Source organism: Lepeophtheirus salmonis, chromosome 7, assembly GCF_016086655.4.
Source record: "Lepeophtheirus salmonis chromosome 7, UVic_Lsal_1.4, whole genome shotgun sequence".
In the NCBI taxonomy this organism is placed as follows: Eukaryota; Metazoa; Arthropoda; class Copepoda; order Siphonostomatoida; family Caligidae; genus Lepeophtheirus; species Lepeophtheirus salmonis.
This window is the reverse complement of record NC_052137.2, coordinates 6,981,744-7,001,302: the sequence shown is the minus strand read 5'-3', so window position 1 is coordinate 7,001,302 and position 19,559 is coordinate 6,981,744. Positions and strand designations below refer to the sequence as shown.

The 19,559-nt window shown below is 32.7% G+C and overlaps 1 protein-coding gene and 1 pseudogene across 1 annotated transcript in view; one reads left to right on the top strand and one right to left on the bottom strand.

Annotated features, from left to right (window-relative positions):
* The window catches only part of Trpm (transient receptor potential cation channel, subfamily M), a 118,343-nt gene that overhangs the window by 81,839 nt on the left and 16,945 nt on the right, over positions 1 to 19,559 (bottom strand). The window contains 1 exon segment of the mRNA XM_071890125.1: positions 4,327 to 4,415. Within this exon segment, the coding sequence (XP_071746226.1) occupies positions 4,327 to 4,415 (89 nt within the window).
* On the top strand, positions 10,951 to 11,739 carry LOC121122257 (glutathione S-transferase 1-like; annotated as a pseudogene).

The following is a 19,559-nucleotide window of genomic DNA, read 5'->3' as shown; positions in this document are numbered from 1 at the left end:
GAAAAAAGACGTTAAGAAAATTCATTTTTAAGATTCTTATAAAAAGTGAATATCTTCTCATCTGAGAAGAATCGCAAATATCATCCGCTGTTCTTCAAGGAAAACAGGATTTTCTTGCACTTAGCCTCTCTGGTGAGATTCATTGAATCTGTTAACAGGTGTCTCACCCTTAGGAAGTAGCTCTTTCAGTCTAAGTTCTCATTGATGCCTCTGGAGATGGTACTACGTTGGATGGAGCGGTTTTTAGCAAGGATGAACATGGATGTGCCTGGGTCAGCTTTGATGGACCTCTTGAGCCAAGCCAGGAACCTTGGGGTACCCTTTCTATTACTCATGTGACTGTGCTTGGACATACTCGTATTTTTGTACCTCTTGAGGATGGTGTAGACGGTACTTTTTGGATAAATCAGGAGTCTGATGATGTCAAAGCCAGAGTTTCCTGCGCAGCCCACCTTTTTTGGTAATCTATTCTCAAGAAGTAGAACTTTATTTGGTTTTTTCTCGTAAGACTATAAACACGACCTACAGAACCTCTCCAGATAAAAAAGTTACATGTAGATATAACCCTTCTTGCTCTTGATGGTCACAAGTTTGGTCCAAATTTATCTACACGGGTCTGTGCATCAATGAATAAATTCAAATTTAATGCTTGATGCCTGTGTCAAGTATCATTCGTCTGTGGAAGCCCTGAAGAAGTCAATCACATGTACATTGGCAATGCTGTATCCGCACGAGTTCGTCCGGGCCTGCCCAAGCTACCCGCTCCGCGTGGCGGAGATTATCAATGAGGTGGATATCATGATATATAATTGAATATCATTAAATGTAGCTTACAAATAAATAGAAAAATGTGGCTCTACCCCATCTAGTTCGTTCGTTATAAGCCTTTAAAGATTCTTTCGATTCAGCAGGACCACCCTGTACAAAAACTACAGCACCGGTAAAGGCTTTAACAATGAACTAATTTGTGCTGAGAGGCAAAGTTAATATTGTAACTTAATCTATTCAGAATAAAAGGAGGGAAGAAATCAATCTTTTCCCGCCTATTTTTTGAATACAGAGGAAAACTTTAATATGGGAATTATTCCACCAATAAACATTAATTAAGTTCCAAAAGACTTCCCCAATCCAAGTTTGATTACAAAAGGAACATGACGAGGAAGTGTGAGGTAAGAAGAAGTAAAACATTTACTTTTAAGATCTGCCTAATGTAGCAAAATTAAGCATAGCTTTCTTTTAGTATGTGGTTTTTTTTTTTTTTTTTTTTTTTTTTCTAAATAACACTACAAGAAGGTGGAAATAACTTTCACATCACTATACTAGAAAACGGAAATGTTGTAAAGTTTGCTATTTTGTTTTCTCTATAGTATTATTAATTCCCAACCAAAACAGACGAACATGGTTAATATCAATAAATAAGTCCATATAAATAATAAATTAATAAACATGTTCATATAAATAATAAAATACACATAAACACAAAGAAAATTAAATTATAATTCAAGGTTTTTTTTTTACAAATTCATTCATATTTTCACTGTGAAGCTTCTAAACGTCCATAGAAGTTAAAATCATTTAAGTTATTAAAATGGAAGTTTTATTCATTTTTTATTTCTTTCTTTCCCCTGAAGTTTTCTTATTAAAAGTAGTCAAAGTTTGTATTTTTATAAGTACAAACGTATGGTCTGCTGTTATTAAGTTTTTTTACTAGTAAACAAAAAGCAAATAGGTCAGAAATAAACCAAAATAACAACTTATATCCATTTTCTTTCTATAAAACTATATACAAGGTTGATCTTATCTAATGGTACACTTTTTACCAAATTTTCAATCCGGAATAACATTGGTGCAAAATCACGGAAGAGGACAATATAACATCCTATCTCTTAACAGAACAAGCTGAGACGGTTGGAAAAAGCAAAGAAGAGTCTAAATTTTCTCCAGGCCAACAAAAATTCGTGCAAATTTGTCCTCTTTTCTGATGACTTTTTTTTCACCGTTGATGCCACTTTGAATAAACTAAACAGCCGCTACGTCAAAATCGAACATCCAGACAATATCTCAGCTTCAATGAGACATGTCTTCAGAACAACAAATCCACCCGGAACCATGGTCTTGGGCGTTGTGGAGTCTACCCTCCCATTTTTGTGGAGATGAAGGAGCGGTTCATAAAGATGCTTACATCGAACTTCTCGATACGATAGTGCTACCTTCGACCAAAGTAATTTTTAGGTAGAACGTTGTTTGCACTCAAGACAGAGCTCTGTGTTATCGCGTCGATAACACCCTTCCAAAGAGACAACTTTATGGACTTTTGAGACCTTAAAAAGGTGCGTCTAGAGGAGAGGGTGCGTGCTACTGAAAGAGCTGAAAGATCATATATTGGATAAAATTCTCTATTTTCAGATGATTTTGGAAAATAAATGTCCTCACAAAATCTCTTGTTTAAATTTCACTCTTGAAAAATTGAACATAATTAAATGTGTACCACTATATAAGATCAAGCCTGTACGTAGATTTATATGTAATTACACGGTCAATTAGATCAACTCTAACCTTTTTGAACACATATTTAAAACAACACTTACATCAAATATTATTATGGATTATTAATATACAGGGTGTAACAACGAAATCTGGTACTGCAAATTCCAATGTATTTTTCCGGAATACATGATGGCAAAACTAAGAAATGTTTTTTTTTTTTTTTTTTGTGGGGAAATATACATATAAATGTGTCACTTAGTAGTCAAAACACCACCATGTAGTCAATAACAAAATAGTTCAAGCCTATTACATTTTCAGAGGCATAACACAAGTGGGTTGTTGTGATGATTTTGGTGAACAACAATCTGGATATTAGGAAAACTCAGGTCTCAAATATGACAGGGATTGACAGGACAAAGCTTGCAGAGTTGAGAAAGCCCTGGTGCAGACTAAATATCCCAGGGGAGTGATCACAAGAAAGGAGGTGCTTAAGCAAATGGATATTTCGCCTCCTAACTCAGCAGATCTGTATCCCATTGATTATTTTGTCTGAAACAACCTTGAGTGAAAGGTCAACAGATATCAGACTCTTGCTTCTAGGGCCTGCATGACGTTTAGACCCACAATCGATGCCGTTACTGAGGCCAAATAAGGATACATTGAGAATAAAATCTATTCAATGTGTCTACCTGCTAATCCGTTTTTGTATTATGAATAAACCTTTTGAGAATCACCATTTTATGTTAATTAAAATTAGATAAATCAAAAGTACTGGATTTCGATTTTATACCCGGTATAGGGTGCCCGGAGAGTTACCCTCCTGAAAATTGCCATTAATAGAAAATTGAAATCAGTAGATAGAACAAATTGGCATCAGAATCACTACTTATATAGTAGAACTGGTATGGTACGGGGTTGTACCGTGGTTCGGTACGGTGCGTATATATATATATATCAACACAAATGAGATATTTAGATATTAAATTATTTTTTATACTACTTAATTTGATTTATATATTATACACAACATAATTATTTAACAAACAAAATTACAAAATCAAGCATATATTTCGCGTCATAAATATCTATTGCGCCTTAAATATTGATATGATAACTACGAATCTGAGTCAAAAGAAATGAAACATGAAAATACAAAATCTTTTTAAGTTAGTTTCACGATGATCCCTCGCAACTAGAGATACATCCATATAAATCTGGGGATATTGTGCCTGGTAATTTTTGGTCTTCATAATTACGGGGAAATGAGGACAAAAAAATATATAAATTTATTAATAATAGTCTTATATAACATGTAAATATTTCAAATCAATCTTTGTGTTGTAAAATATATTTCGAAAAAAAAGAAATTTAAGGAAAAAATATTATAATTTTATTTAAAGAATATATTTAACTTTTATACCGTACCAAACTGCGTACCGCGGTTCGTATCATCCCAGCCCTAACATATAGTCTAATTTTAGGAAATTTTCTATAGATGGGAAGTTTCCTGCTGACTTTATGGTCACATATTGAGTTAAGGACTTTTATAACATCATTTGTCATCTTTTTTAGCGATTGTAAGCATATTTACTCTGATCCCTCAGTAACCAATCAAGTTTTTGATTGCACAAGGACAGTAATATAGGTAAACTAATTCAACTTTTGAATCATTTTCTGTTTTTTTTTTATTAATTGTTTATTTAATACTCTCTCGTACAAATAATTTCACACTTCCAAAAAAATAAATTCTATAGATAGAGTGATTTTGATAAGGTTCAAAATAGTTTTGATTTATATAATCGACTCAGTATGTATAATTATATTGAAAATAAGTCTTACTTAGATGGATCCTTGGGGCTCTGAATTACTTTAGAGCATTCCTTCTTGTGAAACGTCGTCTCGATCCATTCGCTATTAGTGAATGTAAACTGAAAGAAAAAAAAAGAAAGATCATATTAAATGCATTCATGATAAAAGATGATCTTATTTTATTTTTTTTAAATATAAACTCATTATCAGGGGCGTCCGCAAGGGTTGAGCTGGAGGGGATGTAGCCTAACCCTAGATTAAATAATGTTGGTTTTTACTAGGAAATTTATTTAATTTTTTGTGAACAGAAGATTTCGTATTCAAAAACTTTGTAGGTAATTTTGTGACTGTTTTACTCAGTATTGTTTGAGCGTGCGTCAGAGATGTACACTAGCAAAGATAAAAATACCCGTATTTTATAGTTTGTTTTTTGTTTTGTTTTAAACAAGGCAAAAATGAAAGCCAGGCAAGTTGCTCGTCTTGGTACTGTAACAGCCAATCATGCAGTATTTTGTTTCATCGATTCCGTTCCGGTAATTTTAATGTCAAAGATGCATCACGCTATGGAAGTCCAATTGTCGAAAATGTGGATAAAATGATGGAAATCGTCGAGTCCAACAGTCATGTTTTGATTGCCAAAGAGATAGCCGATAATAATTTTTTTCTACCTAATACATTCGTCAACGAATGTTTTATGCATAACGGTTAAGAAAAAAAAAAAAATGTTTCGTCTAATATTTTGTCTAATAGAAAACAAAGTTAATTTTTTCTTAAGAAAATAAATTTTTGTTGCACTGTATCATAGAGACGATGAAATTTACACATGTCGTCATCCTCTCTGAAAGTAGTGCTCTGCACACAACATTAAACATTTAGAGCAATCCCAAAAAAAAATATTCCTAACAATGAATTTGCAGAAAGATCAATGAAAATCAGGGCGTTAAAAGGAGTTATGAGGTGCTCAATGATTTGCGATTTCTTTGTTCTTTAAAAAGAAGTAATATAAGAAAATTTCAACAGTAAAGAGTGGTTCACATAAATCGAGAAAATATTATGTTTTTTTTCATTATTTAAAAGCTACATTTAATGAAATTCTATTATTTTCAATGAGATATACCTCTTTTGATAATCTTGGCCACACATCGCCGGAAGCTTTGTGCGGATCTAGCTTTGCTATTGTTTGAGTAATGGACTTCTTCAGGGCCTCCACAAACAAATGATACTTGGAACAAGTCTTATGCTCGATCCATCCCCAGAGATAGAAATCGCATTGCTTTATGTCCAAACTGTTTGCAGGCCAAAAATCCACACTCCAAAAGTGAGGAAATTTTGTAGCTAAGACATCCTATACTTTTGGACTAGTGGGCCGGTACACTGTCTTGTTGAAAGGTGTAGATTATTCCTTGGGCTACTCCATCCATTCAGGGAATGTAAATTAAAAGTGCAGAACCAGTACAATGGCAAAGTTGTATCAGAACGAGGTCGCCCAGGCCTGCCAAAGCTTCCGTATGGCCGAGATTATCAAGAAAGGGGCATCTCATTATCAATAATTGAATGTCCAACTGTCAAAGTGGTTAGAGTATGTTTTTTCATCAGAAAATTAGGAATACAATTGGATTGGATTATAACAACCTTTCCTAGTGACAGTTGTTGAACAAAAGGAAGGTAGATCTTTGATAAAACAGAGAAATCACAAATCATTGAGCACATCTTAGACCCCATAAATTATTAAAAATAAAAAGAACAATATTTTTACTGATAAACCAAATACTAATAAATATAAAAAGCAAAATAGTTCACTCATAGTATTTTAATAAGTTGGGAAAAAGTAATTTTGTATATCCCACACTTTTTTTAAAAAACTAATTATATGATTATATGTCACATCAGATCATACGATCAGGGGTTTTAAAGGTGTGAGTATATATAAAGATTCGACGGTTCATTCATGAATTAACGTGCGTCGAGTATGGAGGTATGTACGGAAGAAATTCGTCATATTTACATTTTTACCACCTGAAAGGATAAAACGCGTTGAAAGCGACCAAGAAAATTAGCTATATATACGGGACCGATATAATTTCGGTTGGTGATGTACAGCAATAGTTGAGCAATTTCGTTCTGACGTAGTGGAATTGAATGATACGCCACTCACTGGCAGCCCTATCGTCTAAAATATCGATAAAATTATGAAAAATATCGAGATAGAGCGTCATGTTAGGAGTTCTAGCATCACTCATGAGCTGATCATCGATCATAAAACAGTTTTGAACCATTTGCAGGAGGCTGGATACTAAAAGAAGCTCGAATAGGAGAGGAATTGTGTTTTATCAAGACAAACCAGGCTACACACATATTTGATGACTCGCCAGAAGCTCCAAAAGCTCATACAAGAAGTTATTTTGCATCTACCCTACAGTTTGGACTAGTCACCAAATGACTACCACCTGTTCCTGTCTATAATCAACGCGCTTAGGATCACAAATTTGGCCTCAATAGAGGCCTTCGAAAGTTGGTTGTCCGAATTTTTGCTAATAGGGACAAATGCTTCAAAAGGAAGGGCATAATGAAGTTGGATTCTCGTAGGCAACAAGTTATCAAACAGAACAGGGATATTTGGCTTAAATCAGATTATTGTCACACTTCTTATAAAGCATTGAAATAAAGAAAAAAATACAAAATTACTTTTGACCGAACGTATCAAGAAATTTCGACGAAAAAAAAAATCATATTTAAAAAAAAAAATTAAAATAGCATGTGCAACGGCAAAAATAGCCCGGGAGAGCTCAAATATTGACAAAGGAAATTTTGATTGTCCCCAGCAGAAAAGATTTTGTACAGGAGGGGGTATATTAATCCGAAAGATGAAAATTTACTGCTAAATGTTGTAGTTGTTTGTCTTTTGTTTTTTTAAATGTAAAAACAATTATCAGATAAGGCTGAATCTTTATAACTTATTTTGAGAGGGGGAGGGAGGGAATATTGAACCACAAGGATAAAGTGATCACCTGGGATTTAAATGATAATGTACAGAAAAAATGAGTCCTCATAATTATATTAACTTCCCCCCAATAAAAGAAGATAAATGGAACATTTGCAAATTGATCATTGTCGTTCAAGACATCATCCACAGCAAAATCCAGCTCGAGGAAATGCTAGACCTCCAATCAACATCCGGTTCACAATTAAACTAAGAAATATCTTCTTGTAAACTTTAGGCAAGATAATAAAAATCGTGGGAAGTCCACCTCTAAGTTACTCGAATTTTTTTGTTTTTTTTATGTTCCTTTAATTGGTAAGATGAGATTGCACTGATTAAGTATATGTAAACATTATAGTATTACATTTACTTTATGACAAAGGAATCTTCTTTGAAGCCCATATCCATGAAGTGTTTTTTTTCCAAAACAACTAGTGTGCGAACCTGCGCACATTTATTTCAATTTAAACTAGCTCATGTTCATGTTAAAACCGTCAGAAATGTATATTAGAAAAAAACAATTTATTTGCCAAAGGTCCATTTTTACTTGGTTCCATTGTTTTTTGTTGTTGTTTCACAACTCACAACTCATACTGCATTGCTATACTTGCTACGGAATGAATTAACTAAATTAACATGTTTTTTAACCAAACAATCGCATATTGTATATTAATACAACCAGTGTGTATATTTGTTGACGCCTAATCCCGGTAACTATCGTTAGTGACATATAATTTATGACTTTTTTTTTATATTGTACATATATAAAAAAACACAAAGTTTCAATTGAAGCCCTAGTTTTGGATAAATAAAAAAAACACGATTAATGATCCTTTCCGTCTCATTAAATCTGACCTTAAAACCCTTGATAATAATTTATTATTACGAGGAAACATTCTTGTAATATTTGTGTAGTCGACTGTTGCCACTAAATTTGAGCTCTAAACGAAAGCATAAATAATGTTTTATGAGCCCGATATAACGAGGATTTAATCATCATCTAACAATACATCAATATTTTTTTCATTTTTTTTTTAGGAAATTGTATACAAATATTTTAATGAGAATGATTTATGGATTGAAAATGCAATGTCAATAGCATATTCTGATTAAAAAAGTTGGAATGACTCAAGACATATTGAGCTAAATGATCAATCATGTAGAAAGGTGTACTATAAACCAAAGTTCTGTTTATTCAACAATGGTGGACGCCACCCTGTACATGGAATGTGCACACTTTGAAAAAAATTCTTTAATACACATAAAAGTTTTGAAATGAAAATAGGAATTGAATTAAACCCATTCTGACCCTAAGTGTTTAAACGAAATAACATAATTTTTTAACCACGTATATACTTTGTATGTTATTACAATCATAATTAAAAAATAAAATTATGATTATTTTTTTAAATGTTCTTTTAATTAGTCAAATGGAGTTGTACTAATTAAGAATAAGTAAACATTATATAATTAAATAGTCTGTCTTATTTATTCGTTCCAGACCGGACCAATATAAGTCCTAGGGGCCAGTACTATAGACCATCGGTCCAACAGGCTTTCAGTACTAGAATTGATAAAAAAATAATAATATAGATGGGAAACGTCATTAAGGATGGAACTTTTAAAGTTTTAGGACTAAACCGGACCGAACTACAGTCCTAAATAAGGATATGCATAATTAATACATGTGGCCTAGAAATGGTCTCCGAAGTTCTTCTATATATTAAATGCAAATATCTGTGTGGGTGTGTCCGGGAATAACTGCTAATAATGAACGGATTTTGTTAAAAAGTTTCATGTAAATTCTTAAGAGTTATAAGATGGTTTTGGTAAATAAAATATTACCCATTAAGGCCATGGCGACTTTAAAATAGCATTTATCTAATACCGAATTTTTGGACTAAGAAACGACAACTTCAATTAAAACAAAAAATAAAGACTGCAAAATTCTAACAATTACTATTACTGTTTGTTGGTAGGTATATTTGCACACATTTAAAAATAAAAGGAGATTATAAGGTTTAGAAAAGAAAAAGAGGAAGATAGAATAAGACAAAGGATTTTTGACATTAATATGAAGGCGGAGCAAACGACAGTTCAAATTGAATATTTTCCTTCACTAAATCTTATAATCTCTTTATTTTTGTTTTATATGGAGCAGAAGAGTCGAAATTAATTTAAATTTCTTAATGTCCCGGGCAAGGCTGGGTAAATCTACAGCGTGCGACAACAAATCATGCTGTAGAATTTAAACTTGCTTAGAACTCGTGCCCCTTATTTTAAACTATTTTAAGTTACATAAGCTAATTCTATAATCCAATTAGAACCTTTAAAAAAAATACATTTGTATAATGATCGAAAACGACGATGGAGGTTCAAAGAAAAAGGATATCCGGCTTGTTCGATGCCCATGTCACGCTGGCAGAAATTGTCAAGATCGTAAGCTGCTCGGATAGGCTCGTTTCAAGGTGAAAAAGCTGAAATAGGATGGTATGAGCCCCATCCGGAGTCCTGGCAGCGGTAGTCTCAACAAAATTTCGGGCTCCAGACTTGTAAATTAGGTGAAGGAGAAGATAGACAGGAGCCCGATGAAGAGCATGAGAAAGATAGCCAATTTTTGGAATTTAAAAATGATGAAATTTAATATTCAAAATTTTATTCCCAAAAAAAATATTTCTTCTGTAAATGCCTATGAATTTTTAACAATGTTTTTCCAAAAAAATACAAAAACCAAGCCCCCCGCAAATTATAATCCTGCAGACACCCTTGAAGGGATTCTGGTCAAAGGACTTTTGACCACCGTCAAGCCCGGACATAAGCCACCTGGACTATGGGGTGTGGGCTTAATTGAGAAGAAGGCTTGTGCGACCTCTCAACCCAATGTGAAGTCCCTGAAGGCTGTGGTGGACAAGGAGTGAGAGAAGATGAGCAAGGACTTTGTGAGCAAGACGTGCTTTGTCTTCTACCTCAGGATCGAGGCCATGCTGGTGGCCGAGGGAGGCCATTTTGAAAATTGATATAGCTAATGGCATCCCAATAAACCATTAAAAATTTCAATTATCTGCCTCTTTTATGTTATAAAATCCAGGCCAAATTACTGCAGAGTTCACTGCTGCATACAGTACTTTAGTATATATTAAGAATATTTCCTTCTTTAAAAAAGATTGATTATTAAACCTACGCACATTGTGTTTAAGAAAGTAATTTTCAATTGAGCTACGTCATTTCATTAAATAAAATTATTTTAAAACACACCGATACAAACATTAAAATTAATATTAAAGCAAAAATATGAATGTAAACTAATATGTTTTTGAACTCTGAACTAAACAATCAATCTGAGAGTAATATGCTACAAAGTGAATTCCGTATCAACTAGTCCCCTCTCTTTCTTATCTGTCAACCCCAATTCCAATCATCATTTTAGATTCAGAACTTAATTCAATTCAATCTAAATCTTAGCTAAATAAGTTATTATTTTTTTTAGAACTTGGAAGACATTTATGGGGTCAATTAACGTCTTCATGTGTATTTAGATTGTAAATCAGAAATGTAATACTTGACGTAATCTGTCAACAATGATTTAGTGAATGGAATTTTATGTGATTTAATTCTAAGTATCTCATAAAGAATAAATTTACATATTTGGCAGCTAAACAGAAAAATAATGGATTTTAAACGATATTTAACATGCAAACAATCGTGAAGAAAAATCAAGAATAGGTGAAAATGAGCCTAGCTTTAGTTCTGATGATATCAATAGCCCCTCAAGGAAGCTCTCTCGCACCTTAAAGTATATCTAAGATGAGCGTTGAAACTTATGGAGTGGATGTATCAGCTCCTCATAGGATTGCTACAATGACTGCTGAAGTTGTTGGAGCTGCTTATGAAGATAAGGATGTTGATATCTTTAATGGAGGTAACATGACACCTGAACTTCTTGAATTGAATCCTCAACACAACATCCCAGTACTTACGTATAAGGGTTTTGTATTGAACGAGAGTTGAGCTATTGCTGGATTCTTGGCCTCAGAATTTGACAAAAGTGGCAAACTTTACCCAACCAGTCCCATGGCTATGCTCAAGTTAATCAACGGTTATACTTCAATATGTGAGCCTTTTATAAGGCTTTTGGAGAGTATGTATATAAAAGAATGCTTGGCAATACTGAAGTTTCCTGCAGAAAAATTCGAAAAACTCAAATAAGTTTTAGGATGGGCAAATGACATGGTAAAAGAGACGGGGTTTACTGCTGGTACTGAAGAGATGACAATTGCGGATATCGCTTGGATGGCTACATACAGTTCTATAAAGGAAGCCGATGTGATTGACTTAGTTCCATACAAGAATTGGACGACGCATGGTTTACCAAAGGTGTAACACTTATTCCAAATTATGAGACGTACAATGGAAAGGGAGCCAAAGGATTTTGAGATTTTTACAGGTCCAAAACGAAAGCCTAATCTTTTTACTGTAAATGCAATATAATTTATTACTTCTATGAAAACCAAATTTGAGATAAATCTTTGAATTATGATAAGCTAATAAATATTTCTTAATGTATCGAAAAAAACACAAACAAAAAGGTGAAAATCCCCATATAGGTATTTCTTTTTCATAACTACATACTTGAGTCAATTATAGGCATTGTATTCAAATTTGTGGGATAAGGTGAAATACACAAGAATTTAAGCTATACTTACTTTAAAGACTTCCGTTGATGTATACTACTTAATTTGACCAAGATATGGTCACTTTATGATACATTCCATCAATTTATCATCCTTTTATAGTGACGCTCAATTTTAACTACTTAAAGCTTGAGATTTGCGACACAATGAAAAGCTTAATAAAAATTATTTGTTACATAGGAATTGACGATAATTCCTCGAGGAATACAAATGTATAAATGCACACTCAATTTTAAGTTAAATCATTCTAGCTTGATTTTTTGTTGATGGACTCTTTTAAGCATCATATATGTATGCGTATGGAACAATATTTCAGAGATATATTTGAGTAAATTATAGGCTTAGTATTCAAATTATTGGAATGGATTAAGATTAGTGATGAGATAATTAATCGGAATTCTTTCAAGAATCCCAATTGGGAAAATAATGGTTAATTTGCGATTCCAAACCGTTATATATTATTATTTATTGCTGACATTTAAATTTTTATTACTTTTCGAAGTTACGAAAAAAAAAAATATATTAAATATATCTGTCAAAATATAAAAAAAACGACCATGTGGATTTGTTACTTGAGCCTTATGATTTTATAAATATTGTAATAAAATAATTTATGATAAGAAATGCTCAAAAACTGACAAGGAACAAATAGAACACAAACTAAACGTGAACAAAAGTACTCTAAACATATACGTTTGGTGCACCTTACAAATAAAATATGCCAATTTCTCAAAGTGCAATTTGCAAGCACTCAAAGAGTTAATAAGAATAATTTGTTGATAGAAATTGACGATAATTTGTAGACAAATACAAATGTAATCCACTCTCAATTTTGATTAACTCATTCTAACTTGCTTTTGTGTAGACATATGTTATCACAAATTCATTTTTATTTATTGACTATTTTGTACACAATTGAGGAGTTATTTAATTTTTTTTTAAAGATGAGTTAAGTGGAAGCAATGTTACTAGAACAAAGTTAGGCTACAGGAAAATAGCTGGAGCAGATTTATTAAATAAATATCTCTCTTTCTATTTCTGGTGATGACATTGGCTCGAGTCCTGGTTATTAATACTACATAAATTTAATAAGTAAAAATTTAAATAAATGATATTATTATAATAGAAGTGGTTATTCTATATTCTTTAAGCGATATTTTTCTAAATATAATACTAAAAGTAACTTTTTAAATTGAATAAATTATCAAACATTAAGGATCAAAATGATGAACGCAAATTCTAGCTTCATCAGTATTGTATTCGTTTTTTTTCGACAAGCTATAATCCAAGCTCTTGCAAGGTCTTTTGGGAATCGGTCGTACGAAACGCCTTTTGAGTTTTTACTAATAGCTACTCCACAGACTCTTGTAGTTTCATTCCCCAAATTAAATTAAGAATATGAAAAATCAAAAATATTATAACATATTATTTATTAACATGTCATACGTTTATGTCTTGAAAAAAGTTTATGAAATAACAAACTTACTCTTGGCATTATATTTAGTAAAACATCGCTTGAGAAATATCCAGTAACCACAAATTTTTACTTTTTAAATTTATGTAGTATTAATAACCAAAACTCGTCCAAATGACGTCACCAGAATGAGATATATTTATTTAATAAATCTCCTGTGCTTCCCCAGCCATTTTATTAATGCCTAACCTGATTCTAGTAGCATTGAGTGCAAGACACTTTACATACCCTGATATTAGAAGGAATGACTTAAAGCCAATTGAATAGTATAAGTAATTAATTATTATGTTCAAATAGAATACAAAATAATGACTCTGATTTGATACAAAAGTATCAACATGAATCCATTAATAATTGACGTAATCTCATAGTTTGTATGGCTGATATCAAACAGGCTTTTATAAGTGCAAAGTCTACTTCTCATTCCCTATTCATTGCGTAGTATGTAGAGAAGAAGAAAAAAATTACGTACACTAACAAGACACAAATTGTGAGAAAGTGATTACATGCATAAATAAAACCTGAAATAATGCCAAAAATTATGGAGGTCAAGACTTTTATCAATTTTGATAAATGAGAAAAATATATGTACATAAAATTTAAGACAAGAAATGAATGGGATACTCTGTTTGACTGTCGGATGTATTCTTTAGTAGACATATGTCGTGAGTCAACATAAAAACAGTCTGGAACAAAAATCAAAAAAATTGAGAAAATCCCAATAAATTTTTATACATCATATATTGTAAGCAAAAAAGTCCCGTTTCTTTCTGCAAACAATAAACCTAAAGTAAAGGGGAAGATAATATTTAAATGCCGTCATTGGATGCATAATTAAAGAAATCATCAGCTTGCGTTGGTTTGAACACATTTGATTTAGAAATGTCGGAGAAAGAGAACATCAAAAGCACCGAGTTGTAGATTTACATCGCCCCCAAAGTTGTCCATATGAAATATCAAGGATATTTGGCATTTATTACCAGTCAATTTGAAGAATTTAAGGGGATTTGGAGGCTGGGAAATATACAAATGGTGGATTCGCAAGTTAAAAGAGATTAGGAGGATCAAATAAGCAGAATGATCTTGACTAGTTTTCCCGAGATTAAGATCAGAATTTTTTTAGTGCAAACATGACTTTGTGCTTGTAAATATAAGCCCTGTATATTAGAGTGTAGACAAATGACAAAATCTACAAGTTTGGTAAAGCATGATATTACCAACTTTATTTATTTAAACAAGAAATTAACATTCAATCCTCTGAAAAAAAGACGCGTTTTCATTTTTAAAATTAATTATTGAATTAATTAGTGCTCAGATTAGCATGGACCACCCAGTATACTGGTAGCTCATATTATTTTCAAGCAAAACTATGTAACCATAAAGATGGTGAAATACATATTTTAAATAATTAAGTCAGTATATAAGTTAGGCAAGTAACCGTAACTTAACTTAACTTAGATAAGTTAATTAACTTTTAACATAACTAGTTGATTATTTAAACAGCATTATTTTAACTATAAAATAACTAGTTAATTTTTTATTTATCAAAATTAACTTTTAACTGAACTACTTAATTTTTGAAACTGCATTATCTTAACTTTAACTTGACTTGACTAGGTTAAAGTTTAAGTGAAAATCTGCAGACACGTTTTTGAACGTGTTTCATTCAACATTGGCCTCTTCCCGTAGTTATCATCCGAAACATGCTTCCTTGAATTGTTTTTTCACTTCAAAACAGAAGTTGTTGGGAGTTTGAATCCGTATTTTTTTCTTGATCGTTCAATTGAAAATGGAGAAAATCCTAGCCAGACAGACGGACAGAGTGGTCTTTATTATGTAGCCTAGATAAATCTCTCAATTGACTTGAATTTAAATATTTATTTTTTGATCGAAATGAACATTAACTTCACCAAGGTTCGGTAAGTTAATTTCTCTTAAATTACTCTAAAGATAATTACCTCAAACTTAACTAGTTAATTTTTAAGGAAATCAAAATTAACATTAACTCAACTAGTTAAAAAGATAAATTAACTTTCCCATCACTGCTCAGTATAGAGTGTAACCAAAAGTGTGTGTACTCTTGAATGACGGAAAGTAACACAAAAGATTTGTTGAGGAGATACGGGATGGTACATTGAAATCTGAAGACTTACACATTCAACAATTAACTAAGGTTGAGTGATTGAAAGTAATTCATATTTTGACATATCAAAGCATAATCAATTACAAAACAAAAGAAACCTGAGCACTATAGGTTACGTAAAAGCCTAGAAAATGACACTTGAACGTGATCGACGAATTTCCATTCGTATACTCTAAGCAGTTGGGTGTCTCCAAGACCACTGTCTACACCGTTAGCAAGTCCGAAACGTTGGTCAGGAAGAAGGGCTGCGTCAAAAAACCTAAACTGGATCCGGAGGAGTTTAAGAAAATAGCACAAACCAATTTCCTCAAGTTCATGAGGGTCCATGCACAAGATCTCGGAGTTTCACATCTGACTGTCCCAGAGATCTATTAAAAAAAAATGGGTGGAACGAGCTTTATGAAGGTGCAGAGGCCACTTTTGATACAAGCTATGAAAGAACCCCATCTCCTCCTTTGAAGCACTCTTTTGAACTCTTTTTTATACTTTCATTCAAAATCAAATAGATGAAATCAAATGGTTTAAACTTTTTCAATAAATAAAAAAATGAACACTTTTAAACCTCTATCTATCTTTACTTTCTTCTTTTACAAAAAAATAAAATAGGTAATACACACTATTACATATGTGTATGTAAATATATTTTTTATATGCTTAGCTTTGATCCAGAATAATAAACTGCATAATGGGATATTTTTTCGTGTAAATTTATCATGAAAAAATAGCTCATATATCTTGTTGCCTGAACAACTTGTGATATTATTATCGCCTTATTAAGTTATTATTAAATCAATAGCCAACTAACTATTTACATAACCAATCATTTCAAATACAGAGTGCCACATATTTAGTCTGTCATTTTTGTTAGTTTAAATTAATTGTTTGTGGATGACCATTTCTAAAAGTTGTTGATAACATGAAAAGTGTAAGAGCTCGCTACCTCAATTTTGTACTAGCTGCATGGTACAGCCCTAAAACATATAAAATTGGGTGCAAAATCAACGTTACTGTATGTACCAACAATAGACCAGGATAAAACTTACATTACAAAAACGTCTAAGTGACTTTTCTCCGCAAATAATTAGCATTTTGACATTTTGTGTCGGGGACATTATTCATCGACTATCGTATCATGTATCATGACTTATGGAGAGAGAAAAAACAACTTATAATGAACATATTAAGATTAAGAAAAAGGTCTCTTACGTCAGTTTTGTAATAACCCCACGATGTGTTACAATTGGAGTAAAGAGATAGATGCATACACAATAAAGACAACGGATAGTTGATTTGACAGTGGAGCCGGATGGCAAATTAGAAGATTGCTTATCTCGTAGAAGTACATATTCGGACCTTTCACCTGATCAAAAAACGCATGAAGGTGGGGAAGAGCAAAAGAGGTTGTCACTCATTCATTAAGAAATAGTAAGCCTTGTACGGATGTCGGAGGCCTTCAATGATGATCGAACGAATTCCAAGCAAATAATGTGAAGAAATATTGAAGTTTCGAGAACCAAATTTAATGATGGCTCAGTAGGCTTGGTCTCATGACGAATGTACGGGTTCCGAGGCCTAAGTTGACAAATAACTCTAATACAGGAACGGGCCACACGATACATATCAATCGTTAACTTTTTAAAAAGATATGGGAAAAAAATATTTAGAATTTAATAAGTCTATAACAAGTGTAGTGACGAAAAACTTGTAGTAAAATCTAATTACGATGTTTCATTACGCAACTAAATGACAGTTGAAACAAAAAAAAACAAGTTTTGTTTTAAATCCATCTCTTTAAGTGTAAAAATGTCGGATCAACTTTTAAAAAAGCAACGCGTGTGCAATCTCTTTTGCGTGGAAGCCCCATACATCTATGAAGAACCAAAACTTCGGCAGCAACGATATGCCTTACTTCTAGCCAGCCGCCATGTGGCCCTCTTCAATCCCATACCTTATCCCCTGGCATTATACACAGGTGATGTAGCTGGTCTGTATCGAAAAAAAAACATCCAGTTCAAATCAAGGTTTTGGATGTTAATATTTCTAACAGAAAAAGATAATACCTCCTATTAGGACGTTGTGCTACCATCGATTCAGCTATCCTGTGTATTGAGCTTGCATTGGTATCTTATCTTCAATTTGAAAATGAGTAGGGGCGTCCTTAGAGCGTGATGTGGGGGCTGTATCCCCCCAAAAAAAAAAAAATTAAGGATTTTTGGCGTTTTAATCGAAATATTTTTGTTCAGGATAAAAATTTTACGCGAAAATAGGGGTTAAACTTTTTTCATTCGGGCAAATTATGCAACAGAGCAAAATATTGAATATTTGAAATTTTTTCCCAAAAAAAAAAAAATTTTTTTTAGAAATAGCAATGGATTTTTGAAATTTTCAAAAAAAAATTTCATTTTAAAATTTAGTTTTTGAAATGTTTTTTGAGAAAATTTGATTTTTGTTGAATAGCTGTGGATTTTCGAAAAAATATGTTAAAAAATGTAATTCCAAAAATCCAGCCCTGCGGACCCCCTGTTGAGATATATCCTTCAAAAATTGGAAGTCTAAGAAATTCAGTTGTACAAAATTACTTTAAGAAATTTTGATATATAAGTGTTTAAATTAAATTTTAAAAAAGCGATCAATAATGTGTCACATTGCAGACTTATCTAAATTTATTTTGTATTCACTTTTGTTATAACTACGAACCAGTCCGTATTTTATCATGTGTCATTGAATACTTGTACATAAATGTTGTAACTGTCAGGTTTCATCATCAGAAAAGTATAAAAATAGTCTAATCAATTTAAATTAGAATAAATACCCTATTAACTTTAACTACCGTCAACTATAAATATAGTACTTAATGCAAATGAATGAAAGAAACTTGATCGTACAATGGCAACAGATCTGTATAAACTAAATGTAAGAACATTCTAGAAGAATTATCTCTTAGTTGACGGTATTATGAGGGACTTTTAACGATATATTTTTTCTTTTTTTAATGGTATTGCTCAAGATTTAAATGAAAAATTTGTTTGTAGCGAGGGCTCCATTAAAATCTGAACACTTTGAATATTAAACTTCGATAAGATATAATTTATTAACTAACTATATATCCAAAACTAACATAATAGATAGATTTGTGTATGAGCTCTCTTAATCATAAATGTAGCAGTCCTAACAGAAAAGATGGCTTCCAGGTGGCGACAGAAGGCTTGGTACCCACTGCGGATGTAGTTCTCTGTCAAGGCGTCCCAGTGCTGGCTGACAGCGGCTTTGAGGGCCTTGGTGTTTGGATGAATGATGTTGCAGCTCTTCCCCACGACATGTACCAAAAAGGCGTGGTCAAGGGGTTGACATCAGGACTGCATATGGGCCAAAGGTGTCAAAAATAAAATAAAGAGTACATAAGAACTCAAAAGACTGGACCCTCACAAGGCACTTTACAATGACTTTTTAATAACCATCAGAACAGTCTAATGTCAAATCCCGAGATCTCTTCCATGGGCCTTTATCAACTATATGGGATGCACCTGGGCTGTTTGTTTTTTTTACTCCTCGGGATCCAATTTATTATTTTTGACTGATTCATTTTTCCTCTCCAACGTTTCGGACTTTCTGACGTCGTGGACGGTGGTCCTGGAGACCCCCAACTGCTTGGAGTGTGCAAATGGAAATCACGTTCAAGTGTCATTTTCTCGACTTATACGTAAGCTACAGAGCTCAAGTTTGATTGGATTAAGCTTAAGAGTCAATAATAAATTTTTCTCAAGCCTCTTTACTGTTCTCCCAGCAGTCTTGTCCACTTTTGACACGGTAAACCGGTCAAGGTACATTTTTGTTAATTCTGCAATGGATATGTCTGGATTGGCCTCAAAAGAGTCATTGGCAGCTTCAGGATTAGCTTGACTTCTCTACGCATTGAGAACGCCCCATGAGGCCGGACACAACTTCAAGGTGCTTTCGAACACTGTAAATGGTGTT